The sequence below is a fragment of the Pseudonaja textilis genome, chromosome 3 (assembly GCF_049901715.1).
Source record: "Pseudonaja textilis isolate UNSWEBS1 chromosome 3, rPseTex1.2, whole genome shotgun sequence".
NCBI classification, from domain to species: Eukaryota; Metazoa; Chordata; class Lepidosauria; order Squamata; family Elapidae; genus Pseudonaja; species Pseudonaja textilis.
Window position 1 is genome coordinate 67,300,919 of NC_141992.1, and position 24,308 is coordinate 67,325,226.

At 39.0% G+C, this 24,308-nt stretch overlaps 1 protein-coding gene across 2 annotated transcripts in view; it reads right to left on the bottom strand.

Annotated features, from left to right (window-relative positions):
• NEGR1 (neuronal growth regulator 1) overlaps positions 1-15,352 on the bottom strand; it is a 529,658-nt gene extending 514,306 nt beyond the window's left edge. Inside the window, exon 1 of one of the 2 annotated variants that reach the window (XM_026700172.2) lies at positions 14,861-15,352. In XM_026700172.2, the coding sequence (XP_026555957.1) occupies positions 14,861-15,036 (176 nt within the window). In that variant the 5' untranslated portion in view covers positions 15,037-15,352. The remainder of the gene's footprint in view (positions 1-14,860) is intronic. The other variant, XM_026700173.2, reaches the window with a different exon arrangement.
• Between the last annotated feature and the right edge of the window lie 8,956 nt (positions 15,353-24,308).

A 24,308-nucleotide genomic window follows, 5' to 3' on the forward strand; every position in this document is an offset into this window, starting at 1 on the left:
AGAGCAAGTTCTTGGATAGAAAGATAGAAAAGGGGGGTAAGAAATAGACAAGATCTAGAGACATACCCAATTTTTAAATGACTTTATAGGGCTGCACCCAGCTTAATCTCAGCAGACGATGAAAGTGTCAGCTGTGCTTTTGCAAAGATGCTCATATTTGCAAAACTTTCCTAAATACATGAACTGAGCCACATTTGGATCAGGCATCCACGTAATATAACAAACTTCCCTTTTAACATTCAGCCTATAGTACAATGTCATAAACAGAACCTAAGTACGAATATTTCTGTGAATAAAAGAGTATTTTATTTTATCCAAAAGAAGTGATAGTTTATAGAACATTACCCTGCCTAAATAGTCAATTTGGCCATTATGAATGGAACTATTTTATGTTTCTGTTAATTGATGGAGCTCAAGTCTGATTTTATTAATTTACAAAATTGTTGTAAACTACAAAACAGAACTGTCATGAAGTTATCATACCTGTAAATGTCAAAAAGTTGGGTCTAGTTTGGAAAGATAGGTAAATATGATTAAGAGTGGATTTCAGTGGTATAACTTATTACTGGTATAGTTTATCACTGGTATCTTTGGAAATTCAAGAATTTCTTTGCTAAGTTTCAAGAGAACAAGACCACTAATCTTCCTAGCTTAATACTGTCAACATTAATGAGTGGCATGCCTGCAGGGCTTCAAGCTCTTCCTCAACCCTCTCAAGAGATATAAATGCACTGAAAGAGAGATTTTGTGCGTTTACAATACATACACTAGCCACCCTGATTGAGCTATATCTCTTCTCTAAAGACAGCATTGCCTACAGTTCAGTATGGTCTAAATGATTTAATTTGCTTTTATTTACTTTAAATACAGTTGACTTTAAAGTAATCCTAAAGAAAGTATTTCTTCATCTAATAATATTTATAGTTAGGAAACTTATAATTTTAAAAATGGGAGTTTTATTCACTGAACTGATGTGTATATTAGAGAACCAGAGGTTCAACTTCCAGGTGTGTATTTGTTAATTTAACAAATATTTGACAGAAAGATAACTTCCCTAAATAGCTTCTTAACTTTAAATTCCTACATACGGCATATATACATATACATATACATATACACATACATATACATATACATACACATACACATACATACACATACACACACACACACATACATATCTATATGTTTTCACAGATTTTCACGGATACAGATATGCAGGTCTTGGCGCATTTGGGTCTTTTCCTGTGTAAGATTGAGAGTATCTTGGCAACGTTTCAACAAGGTCCCACTCACCGTCTTCAGGGTGGTGCATTTGGCTTCATGCTTGCGTGAGCAAAGCATGATCTGAGCTGCCATCTCTCTATAAATACTGGTGGGGAGGTTGGCTGTGTTGTCATTTCTTGATTGGTTGATGGAGTTGATGTTTACAGATTGGCTGGCTTTTTCGTAAAAACATGTATGGCTGAGATATTGGCTGTGTGTCTATCAGTCTCCTGTGTTGTAACAACCTGGGTAATGGGCTGTATGATGACTTTCTGAGTTCTATTGTTTTGACATCCTAGGTCTTGTGCTGTAATCTCCTGGGTCATTGGCTGTGTTGTAACATCCTGAGGTTTTGTGGTGTAACCTCCTGAGTTCTGTGATATGATATCCTGAGCGGGTGGCTGTGATGTGAAGATACCTGCATACCTGTACCCATGAAAATCTATGAAAACAAATATCATACTTCTATGGGGAGGAAACCTTCTAGCTGACCAGGACCTAAGAGAAACTCGAAGTCTGAAGAGCCACCATCTCATGTGACCTCACATTCCTATGCAATTGCTGAGACAAAAAAGTGATCCCCACATGCTTCCAACTCAAATTCTATTCCTTTCAGCCACTGAAAGGATCCTGAAAAGAATGGAATTAGCCCTAATCAGAAACGAACCCCACAGGAAGAGATTTCTACTAGACCAAACCAACAGGGACCTACTTACTCTCCACCTCAAACTCAGCAACAAAATCTACCCAGCACTCTGGGACAAATCCAAACAACTAGCCTTCTGAAAAGCCAAAACAGAAACCTCCCACAAGACAGACACACACACCAGCAAACTCCACAGACAAGAGAAACATCAGAAGCCCAACCCCACCACAACAGTGCATGAAACCAACACTACACAACATATCAGACAGAACCCTCACCAGAGCAGAAACCAATGTCCTTTCCAAGGGATTCAACAGTCACCCTCAAACATATCGCCACCGAAAACATTATATGCGGAGTTGAAGCTAGCCTAACCAAAATTAACCCAGATGTAGCCAATAAAATCAGACTTGAAGTCACCAATGTCTTCTGCTCCAGCAGTCCACCCAGAAGCAACTTATACAGAGAAGAACAAAAAGCACTCACCAACTTGAGGAAAGACAACAACATAATCATTCTCCCAGCAGACAAAGGCAACGCCACGGTCGTGATGAACACATCGGACTACCAATCCAAACTATCCAACCTAGTCCAAGACCCCGCTGACAAACCTCTAAATACTGACCCCACCACCTACCTTGAAAAAACACCAAATCCAAAATAAAAGCATCCTCCATCAGTGAAGAGATGCAGCAAAGAATCATCCCCAGAGAAAAATCATCCAGATGCCCTAAACTCTATGGCCTCCCCAAGATACACAAAGAAGGAATACCTCTCAGACCCATAGTCAGCTCCATAGGCTCACCTCTACAGAATCTTGCCAAATTTCTCGCCAAACAACTCCAGCCCTACACAGAATCCATCACCTCACACGTACAAAACTCCTTCCACTTCATAGAAACAATAAAGAAACAAAACCTACAACCTGGTGACCTACTCATGAGGTTCGATGTCATATCCCTCTTCATCCAAGTACCTATTAAAGAAGCCTTGACAGCCATCCAAAACAAATACAACCCCCCTAGGCACATCCTAGATCTGATCAACCACTGCCTAACCAACACATACTTCATCCACAGTGGACAAAGATACAAACAGATAGAAGGAGCACCTATGGGATCACCCCCTCACCCATCATCGCTAACCTATACATGGAACACTTTGAAACCAATGCTCTAGACAAATCCGAACACAAACCCAAACTCTGGCTTAGATATGTAGATGACACTTTTATAATTTGGCTACATGGGAAAGAAAAACTGGACAACTTCCTCACACACCTCAACAGCCTACACCCCAAAATACAATTCACCATGGAAACAGAAGCTAACAACCAACTTCCCTTCATGGACGTCCTAATTTACAAAAAACCCAGTGGCTCCCTAGGACACACCATCCACCAGAAGAAAACACACACCAACCGCTACTTAAACACACAATCCCATCACCACCCTGTACAGATCAACTCCATAGCCAAGACCCTCATCTCCAGAACCAAACGCCTAGCTGACAAAGACCACCTGAAAACATAATTACACACTCTCACTAATGTATTAATTTCCAATGGATTCCAAAGAAACACAATTACCAACCTAATCCTAAGGGAGAAACCCCCCAGAAACCGAGACACAGAACAGGACAACAGTATTGCCCTCCTCCCCTACATCAAAGGCACCACAGATAAAATCAGCAAAATTCTCCACAAACACAATATCAGGACAGCCTTCAGCACTGACCAAAAAAATAGCTAACATCCTAAGAAATCCCAAAGACAAGATCCCTCTAGAAAACCAAGGAGTTTATGAAATACCATGCAACAATTGCCCAGCCAGATACATTGGACAAACCAACAGGAGAATAAATGCATGCATCACAGAACACAAGAATGCAGTCAGAAAAGAAGAAAATACTTCCTCCCTTTTCCAGCTACAGGACATGAAATTAATTTTGAGGGAACCAAATTAATCTCCAATACTGAACACTTCAACAAGAGAATAATCAGGAAAGCCATTGAAATAGAGGAACACCCCCATAACATGAATAAACAGGATGATACCTCTCACCTACCAGACATCTGGAAACTAGCCCTTATCAACAAATGAGTCCCAGCCATGAAAACCAACACCGGACCCAAAACAACACATGATGCCACCACCAATCTCCCTCACCAGACTCAAAACCAAATCCACCCCATAGACGAAAGGTGTTGAGGTAATTGCCCGTTAGGAGAATGGATTTATTTGAGAGTAGTGTTTGAATAATACACATACAGCATACAGATACACTGTACAGTAAATGTAGGTTTTTACTTCCAGAAAGGTTTAAGCAAAGTTCAAAATAAGCAGTCCAAAGTCATTCACAGGTAAATCAGTCAATTTTTCAATCCAGGGACAATTCAATTAGAAAGTCCAGTGACAAAAACAGTTCAGTATTAGACTTACATCAAATCCAGGAATAGCAGTCAATTAAGAGGAAATGGAGGAACGGCAATACTTTCCAGCAGAAGGAAACAGAGATTCACTCTCTTCTGAGACTAAAACTAAGACTAAACAACCCAGGTTTCTGGCTCCATCTTATGGCCGTTTGAGAAAACACACCCAACTACAGTTTTGCATTTTCTTACAGTATTAAAATGTTTATCCTGTTAGGTGACTTATATTCCTAACAAAAGGCAACTACCATCCAGAAACCAGACCATGGCTGCATCACCAGCTGCTATATACCCTGACCCCCCCAAACCAAGCAAAGGGACACATGCCATGAACACATAGCCAGGCCTCAAACTCGGAGCCAAACCAAAACCCAGAACGTCACATCACAGCCACCCGCTCAGGATATCACGTCACGGAACTCAGGAATTTATGCCACAAAACCTCAGGATGTTACAACACAGACAACGACCCAGGAGATTACAGCACAAGACCCAGGTCATCACACAGCCCATGACCCAGGTCATTACAACCCAGGAGATTACAGCACAGGACCCAGGATGTCAAAACAATAGAACCCAGAAAGTCATCACACAGCCCATTACCCAGGTTGTTACAACACAGGAGACTGATAGACACACAGCCAATACCTCAGCCATACATGTTCTTATGAAAAAGCCAGCCAATCTGCAAACATTAATTCTATCAACCAATCAAGAAATGACAACACAGCCAACCTCCCCACCAGTATTTATAGAGAGATGGCAGCTCAGATCATGCTTTGCTCACACAAGCACAAAGCCAAAAGCACCACCCTGAAGATGGCGAGTGGGACCTCATCGAAACGTTGCCAAAAGACTCTCAATCTTACACGGGAAAAGACCTGAACACACCAAAACCTACATATATATGTATATGTATATGCATGTGTATGTGTATGTTTATGTGTGTTGTGTGTGTGTGTTTGCGAGTATTTATATGTATGGTATATGTATACATATACATATACATATACATATACATATACATATACATATACATACATACATACATACATACATACATATATATATATTCTTATATTTTCATATATATATATATATATATTCTTAAGTTTTCACGGGTACTTACATGTATGGTACTCAGCTTTGTTCGGGTATTTTCCCACATCATTATAGTTGTGCTTTTAAAGTTGTAGCAACGTTTCGGCAGAATCTCATCTGCCATCATCAAGGGTCTGTATAGTGTTCGTCTGTGAGTCAGACTTTCTTACCCGAACAAAGCTGAATACCATACATGTAAGTACCCGTGAAAACTTAAGAATATGTATATGTATATGTATGTGTGTATGTATGTGTGTGTGTGTGTGTGTGTGTATATATGTGTATGTATATATATATATATATATATATATATATATATATATATATATATATATATATATATATATATATATATATATATATATATATATTATTCGGTTTTTCTCCGCGTAAAATTGGAAGTGGCTAGGCAATGTTTTGATGAAGTCTCATTCATCATCTTCAGGCTTGTGTCTTCGGCTCTGTGCTTCTCAGAGTAATGTGAGCTTCTCAGAGTAATGTGAAGCACAGAGCCAAAAACACAAGCCTGAAGATGATGAATGAGACTTCATCGAAACGTTGCCTAGCTACTTCCAATTTTATGTAGGAGAAAACCCGAATAACCAAAGATCCATATATATATCACAGTATATATATATATATATATATATATATATAAGATATATATATATATATATAAATAAAACAGTAAATTATAAAAGATAAGTAAGGAGCAAATACTTCCATAATTCCATGTACATGAATCAAGTTGAGTAACTTCTATTGCAGCCTCTTTAAATACTAAAGGAGTTCCTGTGGATTTTACTCCACTATTCATTGCTGACTATGGGGGAGGGGGTAATCTCCAGTTCAAGGCCATTGAGCCAGTGCTATCCAAACATATTCCCACGGTCATGTGTCCAGCATGATGTTACAAAGCACTGCTATCTTCCCAGCTATTTATCTACTTACATTTGCATGCTTTCAAACTGGTATGTTGACAGGAGCTGGATTGAGGAGAGGAGCTTATCCCATCATGTGATACTTAGGTCTGCCGGCTTTCTAGCTGACAAGCCCAGCATCTTAATTGCTGAGCCACCACATTACCTTCAGGTAGTATGTCTTACAAAAGGGCTCTTGATGTTGAGTGCCAAATATTTTATATTCATGTACGAATTCTCTTTATGATCTATTTAGGATGAAATATCAATCCCTTATTTTTATCTACAGTGCCACTTTTAATTTAAATTGTTGGAAATAAATCTTCCATCAAAACAAAATGGTATTCAGAATTTTCAAACTATAGCTACATGAGAAAAAGTACAGAATTATTCAAATGCAAATAGATAGCAAGTAAAATATTTGGTATACATATATACATACAAAAATATTTGGTATACATATATAGTATACACAAAAATATGCAATGAGAAGTAGACAAAGCTTCTGTATAGTTGCACTTAATGTATGGCCAAACTTTAACCAAAGGAAATTGGTGTTAGAAAATAGAAGAATCCCACACAATATTCTAAGGAAACGTATGCTATTTTAGCATGTTTTCAAATGCGATATCCAGAATAACAGAATCAGAAAAAGAAAGTTTACTTTCTCCTAGTTTTAAAATAGAGTCCATTAGGCTTTATTTAATTCTTGAATAATAATTCACTACAATTTATTAAACAATTTCAATTAGCAAAATTGTGAATTCATTTTAAGACATACATTATGAACAGTGCCATTGTATTTAAACAATTCATTCTACATTCATTTTGTTGAAGAAAGTCAACTTTAAAACCATTGGTTGAAAAGCTATGGTCAGGTTTGTAACTAATCAGTTTGAAAAAAATACTGTGAAATACAGTCTCTGAAGTAAAAATCCAACATGCAAAATCTCTATGGTTCAGCCATAATTAATGTTTAGTCAAAATTATTTCGGAGTCCTGCTCGGAAGAAAACCTTATTAGGTTATCTTAAATAACCTATTGTTAAATTGGGGACAGTTTCAAATATTAAATCATACTTCATATGTACATGGTTTTATGGGTTAACCTTTTGCTCATTTGAACAAATTTTGCAAATTTCATTTTAAATGATATGTGCAACTTATGCCTGCATCAGAAACTTACAACTCTTATGGCAATAGAAATGCAAAATATCTTCCTTTAAATGAAAGTAAGATTCAAAAACCAGTACTCATTATGTTTCTAGAAGCTATTTCTTGCTGCTTTTAATCAGTGACAGTAAGGAAAAGTCAATAGTTGGGCGGAAAATATTTCAAAAAATAATCTAACACAAAATAGAAAACTAGAACAATCTTCCTAAGCCAATCACCTCCAAATGTGTTAAGCTTCCATTTTAAAATTCCCAGAAAATTGGACAATATTTAATTGGAGCTATAATTTGTAGGAGTAGTATCAGAAAAGATGTAACATAAAGATTTATTTTAGAAAGGACTCCAAAGGTAGTTTACTTTACTTTATTGCTATTGCAATTAAATGATTTGGGAACAAAGTTACATTGCTGTTCGATGCAATATTTTTGTCTGTGGATTTATGTGTACAAGAAAAAATATGTACAATAATGATGGAAGAGAGTGAACAAGTCTATATATTGAAGATCCTCAAAGTGCAGTGCATTTTCTTGTATTCAGTAATGTAGCCCATTATTGAGTTCCATTTAGTGGATTCTAATCCCATTATAGAGTGAACTGTGGCTAGAAGAAAGTGATGTAGGGAGAAACATGTTTATTTCTTTATAACAACCAATTGCAGCTATTGTCTGATTTAGGAGTAAGGAAAGACATATACATGGAAACACTGCTGATATAGGAATAAATCCTTTTCTTACTTTTTTATGATGTTTTCTTGGAGACAGTAATTTTCAGATTTTGTTTTTGTTCATCACTTCATTTAATCAAACTCAGAAAGGGAAATTGTAAACTGAACTTGCTTTGTCAACTTCCTAGGTTCAAGGCTGAGTCTAGCTATTAAGTCACATACAATGATAACTATACAAAACAAAGATCAGGAACCTAGAAAGAGCCTAGCATTCATATCCTTGGTTGCCCATGCATATGTCCCCTTGATGCTGGCAGTAGGAAGATCTGATTTACAATCCACAGGGAGAAGCTAAGACAGGACAAGCTCCACCCTTCAAACTTCTCCACTCTTTCTTGTGTTTTATTGTGATGGAAGGATAATTGAACATAAAACTCTACTTCTCCTTACGCTATGACTGTTCTTCAAGTTACTGTTTAATAAAAAAGATTGAAGTGGAACTTGTGACCTACTTCTTTTATGTCAACCTTTATTATTACATACCCTGTTTCTCCAACAATATGGCCTCCCCCAATAGGAAGTCCCAGCATGTTTTATAGGCAGGAAATGAAATTAAGCCCCTCCCCCCAATTAAGGCCTATATTAAAACATGCGAAATGGGGGGGGGGGGCTTGCCATTAGGAAGTACTTTTGTTGCACACCCAGATATGGCGCTGCCTGTGTTGACCCCGATATGAAGTGCCGCACCAATGCCAAGGTCAACATCCAAGACATCGCTGCCCACCCGCCCGAAGATGCAAGGGGAGGGAATAAAGTCACCCCTGAAAAGATGGCCTAGCCATTTTTTCAGGGCTCAAAAAAATAAAATAAGACCCGGCCTTATTATATGAGAAACACGGTATTAACAAACACATTATAATCTACTTTTATCCATGTAATTAATTTTTATCCTGCCTTTATAAGTAACTCAAGGTGGCAAATACGCAGAATACTCCTCTGCCTCTTTTTCCCACAACAACAATTCTGTGAGGTGGGTTGAGCTGAGAAAGAATGTCTCGCCCAAAGTATCCAAATGGCCACAATGGCTAAAGTGGGACTAGAACTCAAAGTCTTATAGGTTTTAGGCCAGCACCTTAACCATTACACCCAACTGACTCTTTTAATTGCTTCTTTGAAAAGAAAAGCTGGATCAAAATGTCGAAAGCAAAATACACATACCCATTATAAATTTAATTAGGATGACCTAGAGAGTATAAGTGGTAATGTGTGTATTACATACCTGATTACATTTTTACTATTATTCCAGTTTTTGTTTTTTAAAAAGGATTTTGACATTTCATCAGCCTGTAACAAAATAGCAATAGCACTTACTTGGAACACTGATATTGACTTATATACTGTTTCACAGTGCTTTACAGCCCTCTCTAAGTAGGTTTTACAGAGTCAGCATATTGCCCCCAACAATCTGGGTCTGCATTTTACATACTCAGAAGGATGGAAGGCTGAGTCAACATAGAGCCGGTAAGAATCAAACCCCTGAAGTGTGCAGTGAGTTAACCTGCAGTATTACTGTCATGCCGCTGTCAGAGCCTGAATCTGAGGACGAAGACGAGCAGCTGTCAGGGAGTGGGAAGGTGGCTTCGTTGGCTGTGGAGGAAACTAGGAAAGGGCAGAGTCCAGTTGGGAATAGCAGGGGAGAAGTAGAACACAGGAGAAGGAGTTCAGAGGAAGACCCAGGCCCACCCCCTCTTCATCCTAGGGAAGAACAGAGAAGAGAGCAACATGGTTTGTGTTGCTTACAGGGGAGGAAAGGGCCCTGATTCCCTTCATTAGCCACACCTGGGAATTGAGTTCAAAAGAGATGCATGCTGAGTGCGGCATCTACTGGGAGCAAACATGAGTTTATCTTGTGTGTACTTTGGTTATCTGCGTTCCTGGCATCCTCTCAACTGTGTTGAGTTATTGCCATGCCTTTCACGTGCCCTGCCAGACTAATTACCTCATTTTGCCTTGTTTGGACTTATAGTTACAGTTTTTGTTGACCACATTTTGGACTTGACTCTCTGCAGCCAAAGACTTTTCCTGGGAGAGTTTTTCTCCACCCAGAAGGTAACCAGGACATTGGGGGCAAAGTTGGAGCTAATAAAGGGACTCCCACTGATTATCTGACTGAGTTGCCTTTCTGCCACACCGTGGGTCATCACAACTGTATTCTAACCATTGTACCACTACAGTTCTCCTTACTCCCTTGAATATTATTCAATTCAGGTTTCTAGTGAAACCCGCATCCAATAAGAATGTCTATGAACAGGTTTTTCCAGTCCACCACGTTGCATCACTTATAGAATTATAATTGTTTCCCCCTGGTGCCTCTGGATGTGTTGCCATTATAATTTTTCAAATCCTCAGCATGAAGGCCTATAGCTAAACTTTATCAGAATGAGGAATGCTGCCTAAAAATGGTAAACTGTGCTGAAAATCTACGGCCACTGAACTCCTTTCTTTGTAAATTAGAACTTACTTCAATTCTATTCAGTTCTACTAAGCGTTGGATGGCTATTCATCCCTTCAAAACCAAAGCTATGTGATTCTTGACATGTTGACTCAGAAGCACATTACACTCTGTTCAGTATTCACTGGGGTGCGGCCTTAATGAGAACCTATAAAGCAGCTTAATCCTCTAAAATAAAATAGGACTCCAATCTACACTTCTCACATAAAATGCCATGTCACCAAATTGTATTCTTCTTGGGACATTTGAGAAGTCATACAATCAAGGTAATATAGCTAATTAAGGACAATGTTTGGCATAAAATCCCACTAACAGTTACCTATTTTAAACACCACTTTCTAGAATACAAATTACTGCCAATACATATCTGCAAAGTTTGTTGGGTTAGCTTCTGCACTTGCATATGTATCTCATAATTCTGTTGTCACCATTGTACAAAGACATTTATGTAAATGTCAATATGACATACCTAAAAGATATGTAAGAGTTCTGCTATTAAGTAATAAAATAATTAAAAGCATCAGTGTATTGTATCTCTTTAATGTAACTATCATTTTACTAAACAACCAAACTGCTGACTCAAAATACTGGAAGAATGACTCAGAGATTCAGCATTTTCAAAAAGATCCTAACCATATGTTTGCCACCAGCAAACATATAGCTTTGTAATTAGAGGTATCCCAATTGGTTGAATATGCACAACATCTCTTTCCATTTACTATAATGTGACCCTGAATAGAGAATAAACAAATTGTAAATAAATGCATGCTATATATTCAGTTAAGTTCTTTTTTATATACAGAACCTCAATATTGTAAAGAATTCACATCATATACCCTTATGCCTCTTATCTTTCTTTTTACAAACCAAATATATTTAATCTAAAAAAGAATGTTCCAGTATGGAACAATTGAAATAAAATATGTTCTATAGGTTTGAATAAATTATTAAATCTACAGCAACAGTTGTATTAATCATTCTTTCTTCCCTTCCCATATTTGCAAGTGATTGTTTGGGTTGTTATTAATGTAAATTTGAAGGGTTTGAAGGGTTGTTTTTTTTTGAAGGGTTTGAAGGATTGAAGAGTTTTTTAAAAAAATTTAAACTGTCCCAGTTTGTCATAATTACAGGAAACCATTGATAAGTCTGTATCTGATAGTTAACTTAACCAGTTTTGTCACAAAAATCTCACACAAGTCAACTCAGTTTTCATAAGAAGTGCAAAAGAAAATATGTGTCCAAAACATTCACTTTCTTAAGAAACACCCAAGCTTTCTAATAGCTTTAATATTGCCTTTTCTATTTATACTCAGTTGCTTGGGGTGTGTGTGTTTTTTAATGAAAATTGTACAGTGGATCCTATTCTCACTGGTATCTTTTCTTTCAAAAGCTGTTACTCATGCTCTCCAAAGTATGAGATGAAAATGATTGCTTGACCCTAAAATGCCAACTGCATTGATATAATGTATTTAGCTTCATAACCAGGCCTAAAGGAATACATATGTTTTTAATGGTAGAAGCATAATCTAGCGATCCAAAGGCATGATCAGTGGCTTAGTTTTAATGTAAATTTCTTGAGGATGGAAGTGGATTGAAAGGCTTTTTCAGGCTTTTCACTTAGCACTTTTCTGAGTCCTAACCTCAATAGAAAACTCAGCTCATCAGATCTGATCTGTGGCTGTCTTTACATTGGAAGTACTGTAAATAAAGAGACTAAGATTGCATTTACTTTCTGTCTGTAACAGAGGAGCCCAAGAACAGTACATTCCAATGTATTCCAAAACCATGGAGTGTAACTATAGCATATTACCACAGATGAAAAATGTGTCAGCCAGCAGTGCATAGACACTGAATGTGTTCTCAGCCTCAGCCAGATGAGAACAGTCTGGAAAATAAATAGGGATGGGCTGACAATTTCAGAATTTGAAACAATGAGCAAAATGCCTTCTATGTTCATCTACCTTTTGTTGTGGGTGGGAGTAAGAAAGGACTGGCAATCTATGTCGAAAGTAACGCGCCTAATCAAGTTACTTTATGTACCTGCTTCACCCGATGCAAGCAACATCTTATAAACACGCTGTTTCTGCTCAAACTACTGCAGAGGGCAACCTCTGAATGTTTAAGGTCCAAACAGCATTTTTCCCCACTTGATATTATTAATATTGTAAATAATAAGAAAACCTGGGTTTTTTCCCCATGGAAGACTAGTTTAGAAACATGTGAAATATGTCAGCTAAAACTTAAACTGAAAGGATTGGGTAGGTGGGTGAGTGAGTGGATGGGTGGGTATTAGCCCGAAGATTTAATGAACTCAAAACAGGGTTTTAAAAAATATTATACAGGAAATAAATCTACTATTGGTAAATAATTTTCTGTTACCATGTAGAATTCAAAGGCTCCTTCAAAAGGAATCAATTTCTCAACAGAGACAGACTTCCAAAGGTATTTAAACAAAAAAAAAAAATTCACATAATCGTCTAGCCTGAATTTTTTTCTCTGTGTAAAAAGTGTTTGGCTGTATGCCAAGGATGTTAAGCCACACTCATGCTTCTCTGTACACTCAAGGAACTGTTACTGCTGAGCAATACTCTACACAGGCACAGGAAGATTGCACTGCAGATCCTGTTACATACAAGCATCAGGCGGTCTCCCACAGAAAGTAATTTGAACATCAGTCATTTCTATTCCAACTTCCATCAACAAACTTAGCATTCCAAAAAGGAAATTGGAACCTTTCCATGCATCCGATGCTTAAGTAAAAAACAAAACAAAACAAAAACCCCGAACCCTTCAGATTCTGCCTCAACAAGTATCTACTCTATTCTATAGTTTCAAAACATCTAATAATTGAGTACCAGAGATTCTGCATTTGTTAGACAAGTGGCAATCCAAGTTCTGAAATCATCTTCCCAGGGAAAGATCTAAAACAGGGTTTCCTCTATTCCGCAGCTCACTTCAGGGCTTGTTGGAACAGCCCAGTTATACAATTATGTAGCACACACATACAGCTACTCCCAGAAAAGAAAAAGAAAAACAGCAGTAGCTAATCAGTGTGTTCTGCACCGGTTAGCCCTTATTGCGGATCCATCCCGAAAAACAAATCTCTCCAAATATACACTTTCCCAAACCGTCATGCCTGGATGCATGATCCTGCTGCACTAGCTGTGTGTTAATGCAGCAAAGATCCGGTTGGGACATTGGGGTGGGGTGGGGGGGGAAGAAGGAGGAGGAGGAGGAAGGCAGTTCTGGACGACCGGCTAGTCTTTAGCATCACACAGATCTCGGAACTCTGGGTACCATTTCCCGCCCCAGAGAAGAAAGGTTGCATAAAAGGCTGGCACTGCACTGCAGCCGCTTTGCTTGCCGGGCTACAAATGGAGAGTGGGGTGGGGGAAACGGGCGGCGGGGGGGGTTAAGCTGCTCTCCTACGAGCCCTTACTGGCTTTTGGTGTGAGAAACATGCCTTAGGAAGAAGCTGCAAACTCATTCCAGGGAAGGAGCTGACTGCGTAGCATTTCTCTCTCTCTCTGTCTGCTCGGAGGGGTGGGGAGAGCAGAAGAGTCCACCGAGCACAACAAGGTGATGCTTCCAAAGTTGAGCTGAAAGTACCATCGAAAGGAGGGAAAACATCAAAAGAGAACGGAAGCGGGGGAGGCAGAGAAGCGCTTTTTCACCCCTCGGGATAAGCGATGAGGGGGGGAGAAAGAATGGAGAACAGGCAAGAAGGGAGCTTCAAGGATGGGGAGGCAGGGAGAGCTACTGTCCATCCCTTTTCGACGGAGAGGCGGGGAGGAGGAGGGAAGGGGGAAATCTAGTTTGAAAGTAAAAGAAAAGCCCCTTCCTCTCCTCTGGCTGTCGCCGCCCAAAGGCTCCGGCTCCAAACGGCTTGGCCCATTTGGGTGCCGCAGATCTGGAAGGCAGAGAAAGAGCCTCCGCTTCCCCGGAGGAGGGGAGCGGCGGGGGGGGGGGGGGGATGAGCTGCGCCAGTGCATGTGGAGCTTCAACGCAACGCCAACACCGAGACTTGTGGAGGGGGGAGAGAAGCAGAGGGAGGGAGCGCGCCAAACACTCAACCCGTTCAAGCTTTTCCTCCACCTCCACCACCACCACCACCACCACCTCGGATGGGAGGCTGAGTCGAGTCCTACCTCAGCACTGCCGTGTCCCCTTTCCGGACCACCAGGTTCTCCACAGCCGTCCCGGGGAAGTCTACACTTTGGCCGGCGGGGATACAGGAGGGCAACAAGCAGCAGAGGCTGAGCAGCACCGCGGCCAGCCACTGGTTGGAGCAACAAGCGCCCTGGACCAGGAGCATCACGTCCATGCCCTCTCGAAGGCTGCGCTCCGGCTCGCGGCTCTAGTTCCGCGTCGACCCCCGGCGAAACAGGCGGGCGGGCGGGCGCAAAGGCAGAAAGCAGCCGCCTTCCTCTGTCCTGGCCAAGCCGCGCGTCCTCTCTTCGCCTCTCCGGCTCTCTTGCTCCCACTGCCGCCTCTTGGCTTTTTTCTCGCTCGCTCAGCTTCTCGCTGGCCGCGTCCGGAGCGTGTCTAGTCTCGGGTGTCTCGCACACCATCTAGCGAGGAAGGAAGCGCGCGGGAGAATGAGCCAGCCAGAGAAGCGGCGGCGGCGGCGGCGGCGGCGGCAGCAGCAGCAGACGGACCCCAGGCTCAGAGCCGGTTGCCATGCAGCCGTTTCCGTAGCAACTTGTCCTGGTGGCTGGTGTTGGTGGTGCTGGAGAAGAGGAAAACCGAGGAGGGTGGTGGTGGTGGGGGGGGTGAAGACAGCGGATGGGAGGGGGAAAGAATGTGCCTGTGTGTGTGTGTGAGAGAGAGAGAGAGAGAGAGACCGAGACCGAGAAAGAGAGATGCATACACAAACGTATGTACTCATCTCTGTATATGTGTTGTGTGGTGGCTTTGTGTTTGTCTGTATATACATACACAATACATACATACATGCATGCATGCATGCATGCATACATGCATACATACATACATAGGAAAACAAAAGAAAATGAACTTTTAAGGTAATAAAAAACAGCCAATTTAAAGGCACTTGTTGTAGCCAGATTCAGACACCAACCTGCAAAGGAAGGGCATGCATGCATAGTCTGATTTTTTTTTTAAAAAAGAACTCCACTTACTCTCTCCTTTGTGTTTCTTTTTATTCATTCAAAAACAAAACTTCCTTTGTTAACACATACACAAACACACACACACACACACACACACATACACGACCACTTTAAAACTCATCTCACTTGCATTTTTATATACACATGATGTATACATCTAAACCCATCCAACCACCTGCTAGCACAAAGGGAAGGACATGTTGGCAAATCAAATCCTGGGTCATTTTTTTTCCTGTCCCTTGTGTTTGGAGAAGTCATAATAGGATGCATGTCAGATCAGTTTTAAAAGTAGTTCCTGGTATTTCAAGGAAGACCTTTGTAAGAATCTCCTTTGTTTTACATGTGGAGCCTCATGCTGGTCTATGATGGGAATAAACTCTTCTCTCTCACATGGCAGTAAAAGAAATCACAGTGGCACCTCAGTACTCATTGTTAATTGGTTCTGGGAGGTGTGGTGATTACCAAAAATGCGTGGTGAGTACCAAACAAATATTTCCCCTGAGAAATAATATAATGAGTCACGAGACAGCCCCAAACCATTAAAAAGCAAAAGTTAGAATATTTCGGACATGTGATGCGACACCCAGAAAAATACGGTATACTTAACTTAATCATCCAGGGAAAGATCGAAAGCAAATGAGGTCCAGGCAGAAGAAGAACATCATGGCTTCAAAATCTAAGGGACTGGTTTGGACAAAACTCACTTTTTTGTGAGGCTGTTGATAAAAATAGGGTTGCCAAAATGATCGTCAATGTCTGATAATGGATATAGTACTTCTTCTAGAAGAAGAAGACAAGACAGCTAACACTCATAAGCTCTAGCTTGTACGTTGAGTACCAAACAAATGAGTAGCAATTTCCATGTAAAAATGTGTTAAGTACCAAATTTGATGAGTTTCAAAGCTGTACATAAGTCTCTCTTCTATTCAGTAAGATGGACTTAATAATCATTGTCTCAATAAAGATTTTATTGTAAAATGTATGAACCCCTACCAAAGAAGATGGCATTTTCTACTAAACAGGTGTAACACTATTACCTTTCAACACATGGTGGATTAAAGCATATGAGAGCTAAACAGATTGCAATATTTGCATTTCTGGAATATCTGAAGAATACTAGAACCTATCAGAGATAAGTAATTTGTCTTCCAGGTTTTTTTAAAATCATCTGAAGTCTTGTAAAGATTATCTTTGTTGCTAAAAAATAAAATTGAAAGGCCAAGTTTGAAGATAAACAAAATAAATATAAGGTTGTTATATTCTTCCTGTATTATAGTATATTTTGTTAATTTGTTTAAATCCAGTGCAGTCTGGAGTAGGCTATGTTTAAGAGGAGGAAGAACAAACTTCTTTAACTTTATACCCTTCTGCAGTTTTCCAATACTAAGTTGCATTCTTGAGCTTTTCTATATGTAAGAAAGATGCAAAGTCAACTTTCCTTCACCCTCATTTCAACTCCAAGTGACCTCATGTCCATGAAGTTTTCTTGTCAATATTTAATTTCTGTTCTGTTATGGGTTAAGTGGGCCAGCTTATAACCACACCCAATTCTGTTGTTGTTGTTGTTGTTGTTTTGCAGCATCAGCTGTAAAGCCGATGTCACAGTCATTAGACAAGCCATTTGTTCACTATGGAACTTTTTTCCCCCCCAAAATGGAAGACATTGCTGGTTTCCAGCAAAAATGTCCTAAATTGCAGCAATGTGAGATTGCTGCAGATGGATGCATGCTTGTTGCCGAACACCCAAAATACAATCATCAGGGGGAGAACTTCAAATTTGGGTCATTAGTCCCTTTTGGGGTAGGGAGTGTTATAACTTGAGATGGTCAGTGACAGTCCTAAGACAAGGACTACCTCTGTATAAATAAGCCACATTTTTATCCGTCTATGGAATTAAAGAATGGGCATAAATTAAGAAAAAAATAAACCATTGCATATATTATTTTTTGCTTAGTCAAAGACTGCTTCCAGAGCTGTAGTTTTTTAAAAAAAAGACACAGAAAAGAAGGTTTAAAAATGATTTTACAACATGGAATTTGAGCCTCGGATCTTTATCTTTCACATCTAGATGGAATTATGGGAGACCTTCACTCAGCTTCAATGGGTATGAAGAAATCCATCCAAAGCAATGCAGATCATTGGCCATATTGTGGACGTCTGGTTTCTGTCACACGATTCTAAGTATTGCAGGACAAAAATGTAATTCATCAGTGCATTTACACAGAAAGCTACTAAGAAAAAAACAGCATATTTGTATCTCCTTTCTCATATGACTTTCCTACTGCCCAATGCTCTTTGAAAGTTTATGAAAGAGAAATAAAATATCCTGCCCATTTCTTGCTGGTACATACTGTTGCAATTAGGTGGACGGCCAGGGAAGAGATGGGAATCAAGCTTTTTTAATTGCAACGAATGAAAAGGTAGTCTAAGACAATAAAAAGCCTAAATGCTTTAAGACTTTAGTATGAAATATTTAATATTAGGTAGTGGAATACCTAAAATTATTTCAACAGCTGAATCTACTGGCAGGGGGGATATGATGGCATAGAACAGAATAACATTTTATTGAAATCAGTGATGAATTACACGGACATTTTCTAAAATTAGTTAGAATCTTTTTGTGTTTATACAGAATGTCAGATTTTCCTGGTGCTCCATTTCAGTGTGAACTATTTAAAGAGGTCAAATCCCCACAACAAAAGGCCTATACCCTTATTAAACATTGTATTTTTTAAAAAATCCTTTTGGCTTAAATGCCTAATAGTTTATATTTTTTACACTTTAGTTTCTAAAGTACTTACCTCTAGATTCTTCATCAGCCTTGCAGTGCCTCAGGTTATCACAAGAGTGCTCTCTAAACAATGTGTGCATTTTAAAAATGAGCAGCAGCATTTCCTAATATATTTCTTCTATTCCTTGCTTGGTTATATAGCCTTTAAGTTTGCACAGTGGATGCCAAAACTCTGTCGGTAATAATGAATTCTGTAAGCAATTTCAGGTGATACTATGGACAATCAATAATTCATATCAGGAAAACCATAATCAAATATGCTAACCTATATGGAATATATTTGGTAAACTAAATCCATGTGGCATTTTGGGCAAGTGTCATCTGAATATAGAAGACAGAGTATCATGTCACATGGCTTCAAGTGCTAAATTTCAGCCATTAATTTCAAACAGCCTTCTAGAGACTTTTTGGTCAGAGAAGTGGTACTGGATGATAATTAGTATACAATGAGTAAAATAAAACATGGACTTTACTTGTACAGAAAACAAATACAAAAATGGACAACAAAATTAATACCTTCGCCCATCCTTTCTTTTCCTCTTATTTAGCCTGGGTTATTAAACACCTGGAAACAAAGCTCATTGCAATGTTTTAAGGAATATATTCCAGGGAAAAATGTATAGCATTGAATTATAATTAAAGTGATGTATCTATGTATACATACATACATACATACATACATACATACATACATACATACATACATACATACAGTGGTACCTTGGTACTCAACTACTTTGAAACTCATCAAATTTGACTCAATGCATTTTGATGTGAAAATTTTGTCTCAGTACTCATCGTTTGTTTGATACTCAACACACAAGCTAGAATTTGTCAGGGTCAGCTAGCTTGTGACTCACTACATTATGAGAAAAGTTTGTTTGTTATTCGTTGTTTTTGGTACTCATTCTGTTTCTAGGAACCAATTAATGATGTGTACCAAGGTACCACTGTATGTATGTTTGTTTTCTTGGCTCTCCACTATATTCTTAGGAATCTTTTTGAACATCCAAGTTCAAAAGTATCAATACTTTTGCTATCCTTCTTCTATAAAGTCCAACTTTCACTTCATTGTGATGACCCAGAATGTACACAAATGTAACAAAATCCAAAACGTAAATAATTGTCTTTTGATGCTTCCAACTTGGGCCCACTGTTTAATAATTCTCAATTGGAGATAAAACTTATTCAAAAATAGTCTTCAAAAGAAAGCAATGCAGTCCAAACTTAATGAGCAGATAGAGGTGAAATAAAAACCCAAAACAAACTACAATGAAGGAAATTCCACAATGGACCAAGATAAGTAATTACCAACTGTAAGAAGATAACAAGGCACAGTCTTTTGAAAAGATGCCAACCAAAGTAACTTCAGCCCAAAATAAAACACGCTTTGTTTCATGCTGTGTTGCCATGTTTTCTCTTACATACTATTCTCCCCAGCTGCAACCAATGAGGGGGGTCATGGCCACTTCCACTCTTACAAGCCAAGATGTTGCCTTCTCCACTCCTCCCTGCATGTCTTAGGATGAAGAGGGGATGGGCCTGGTTCTTCCTCTGACTGCCCAGCCAGCCTCTGCCCTTCCCCAGCCTCCTCCTCAACCTCCAGAGCCACACCTCCACTGCCTGTTGGCTGTTCCTCCTCTCCCTCAGAGTCTGACTCTATAACAAGGGCATGACATCCATAGAGTATCATCAGAAATGCCATGGCTTGCAGGATTTTGATCCTTGTAGTTATAGATACATTATGACTAGATAATATGGAAAGCTGAGATCCAAACCCTTCTGAAAACCAGAAAATTGAAAAAGGTCGACTTATTTGAACTTGAGCAACAATAAAAGATGAACTATTTTATTTCATTTCTCTTCGGGTTCAGATTACCCCACCCCATCCTTCAGCTGTGAGGCTGTTTTTAGATCAATGAAATGAAGAGTTCAGGAATAAATGACAGTCAATGTCAATGACATTCTGGAGACAACATTCTTTCATATGCATTCTTTTTCAAAGAGTAAGGATTGCTAAGAATCTTATGTGTGCGCATGTATGTGTGTGTGTGTGTGTGTGTTTGTGCCTGTGTATGTGTATGCATACTGACACCAGTCCTCATGATTTCCACAAGGTGAAGAAGAGAAATCTCATAAGGCAGCTGTTTCCTTTTCCCCACCAACTCTTGGCATTAAACAAGTTGACATCTCAAGAATCCTTCAAAAAATAATTACTGCAGAGAATAGTAGACAGCTTCCTTTTCACAAACTGAATAGTTATTAAATAGAAAGACCGCGACATTTGCTAAAATCATTTGCTAATTTTATTTGCTCTAATGGTAGTTTATTCCTTCCCTCTTTACCATAATCAGATATTGGCTATATGCACCATTTACAGTGGACCTTTTCAAATCACTGGCAAAAACAAGGTAAATACTGGCAAGCATTTCCTGTAGCTCTCAAAAATGCAAGCTGGTCCTTTTTCAGCTTATTGTTTTTAATAAGTAAAACTAAAGCTGTATTCTACTGTAAAATGAATGCAGCAACAAATGAAAAAAAAAAAGCCAATAATTCCATACAAACACATGGCCACAGGAACAAGAAAAAAATTGTTTAGTTATACAAGTGTACATTACAATAAGCCAGAATCTCAGTCCTGCCTCAATAATGTTTACCCTGACTGGCAGGATCTATTCTGCATTTTGGAGTCTTGCTTGAGAATACCAGGAATTTAATCTCAGACCTTATCATAAAATGATACTGCTTTGGTTGAAGGAAATTTGGAGAAAATATTGTTCCGGAGACACTCCGCTATTTTCTTGGCTTACTCCTTCTTTACCATGGCATTTATTCTTTCTCCTCCTTGATTTCTTTGCCTGATAATATAGTAATAGTATTTTAACCTTTTGTTTTCTTTTTACCAGAATGAAATGAAGTTTGTGGAAAAATCATATCTTTGGGTTTACATTATTTGTCCTTTGAGCGTAGCAACCTCTAACTCAGAGCACTTCTGAAGAATTTCCAAAGGTAGCAACCTGTCATTAGCATATTCTTGTTAAGCTTCATCTCACCTCTCCCCATTCTTGATCACTTTGGTGGTAATGTCTGTGCTAAAAGCACACCCACACTCTGTTCCAGTTGGGACTGGGAGTAGAGCAATACTGGGCACAAAAGTCAGTCACATATATATTGCGTAGTACAAAGAAAGGAAGGCAGTAAGAGAGTTGTGCAGAGGTGACATGATAGCAGCATTACAATATCTAAGGGGTTGCCACAAAGAAAAGGGAGTCAACCTTCAAAGCACCTGAAGGCAGGGCAAGAAGCAATGGATGGAAACTACCATAATTAAGGAGAGAAGCAACCCAGAACAAAAGAGAAATTTCCTGACAGAACAATTAATCAGTGGGTTGATCTGCTTCCAGAAGTTGTGAATGCTCCAACATTGGAAGTTTTTTAAGAAGAGTTTGGGCAAGCATTTGTCTGAAATGCTATATGATTTCCATCCTGAGCAGGAGGTTAGACTAGAAGACCTCCAAGATCCCTTCCAACTCTGTTACTCTGTTATCTCTGTGTGTGTATGACACAGAGAGAACTAAGTTAAAACGTAATTATAGATGAACTGTCTTTATATAATAATGGAGGAAAGATTGGAGGAAATACTGTGAAATGAAGTGAGAGAAGAAAGGGATAAAGTGGGGGGGGGGGGAAGAGTAGTCCTACACTCAGAGGCATTTGAAGAACCAGAAACTATTCTTTTCCTCACCCATGATATTGCCATTCATACATCCCCAACAGGCATTTTGAGCATCAACCCATTGATGTATAAATCCTTCCCCCTCTACATGAACAACTGCAAAAACATACCTTGTATCAACTTTTTTGATGCACCATATCACTGCCCGTGCTAACATGGTGAGTTCCCAAACAATGAATCAGAGTTCTGTGGATTAATTTTAATCAGAGAGATTTCAAGTGAGTGTAAAATTGCCCCAGAGATCTTCTATTCAGGCCAGTTTTGAGGCTCATATAATGTCAGAAGATACAGTAGCTGTATTATTAATATGTATATGGTTAAATCTTTGGCTTCCCTAGATGGCCTCTCTTTCCTCCTTCTATTTTCCCCACAGCAATAAACCTTTGAGATGGATTGGGTTGAGAGAGTAACTGGTCCAAAGTTACCCAGCTGGTTTTTCATGCCTACTGCAGAACTAGAACTCCTAGTCTCCTGGTTTCTAGCCTGATGCTTTAACCACTAGACCATGCTTCAAGTGCTTTGGCAAAAACCAAAAGTGACTTCTGGCTATGTCCAAAAAAGTACTTGCTCTTGATGGTGAACGGCTCTGAGGCATCAATTTGCATGTAGTGTTTGGAAAGTGTTTGCATGTAGTGTTTGGAAAGTGTTTATTGTGAACAGTGATGGGATTCAGATTGTTTTTACTACCGGTTCTGTGGACATGGCTTGGTGGGCAGGGAAGGGGAGGATACTGTAAAATCTCCAGTCAGAGGTAGTATTTGCCGGTTCTCCAAACTACTCAAAATTTCTGCTACCAGTTCTCCAGAACTGGTCAGAATCTTCTGAAAACCATCTCTGATTGTGTAGTGGAATCCAGAACAATTCCCCCCAATATTATTCCAAGCCAATCAAAGTCAGAAGCTGTTCCATGTCTGAATTTTTGACAGATACATACAATCCCAGGGAGAGGCAGCACAACAAATCCAGGTAATGACAATGCCATAATAATGGCATGCAATAGTGATAAAGAATTTCTTTATGGCATTTGCATTATCGCTATTGAGCTACTGGCCTTCTCAGTGATGGAGTGGAATGACCTAAGAGATGGCTTCAAAAATAGACTATTGATGAAAGAATTGAAAATGTATTACTGGTAGCATTATGAAAGCAACTTTAGAAAGATGTTAATAAACTGAAACAGCAGGAATAAAGCTCTAGGAATTCTGCCAGTATAGCACAGCTGCCCATCTGTCTTTTCAGCTACTCTTGTCATGGCAGGAGGAATGGGAATGCTAGATCTTACCTACATAAAGTTTAAAAGAGGCCTTTGATGCTTGCTAGGTTGGGAAATGCTCAGCTTTTGACTCCTAAAAGCTGTATGCGTCTTGCAAGAAAACATTCATCGTGTGTGGGTGAATGAAAACATTTTCTTTACCATATGGTATGCTAAGGAAAATAATTGTCACACAACAGAAGTGTACGAATATCAATGCCAAATATGGCGATAATATTGTCAACTTGTTAGCAGCCTACATTTTCCTATTTTTATGAGACACAAATGAAGACAGTTTGAAAACAATTAGAATGGACTCAGTCATGCAGACTAAAAAGACAAAATATTAATCTAAGTGAACATACTGTAAAAACAACAACCTGTACCTGGAAATTTAAGTGGGAAAGACTTTATTTATTTAAAAAATGATTCCAGTTGTTCATTTATTTTTTGAAAGCAAGGGGATGACAATATAAGATTGCTTTTTTTTGCCACCATGACTAAAATGGAAAAAACTTTCTGCCCAATGATTATAAATGTCACATGGCCTGCAAAAGTTAAATAAATGAATTTTCAACACAATAGCTGCTGTTAATCCACCTTGCTACAGTAAAATCTATTAGAAGCCCAACAGCCTGAATTCTGCAAGATAAAACATATTTTTTAAAAAAAATTATACAGCAGC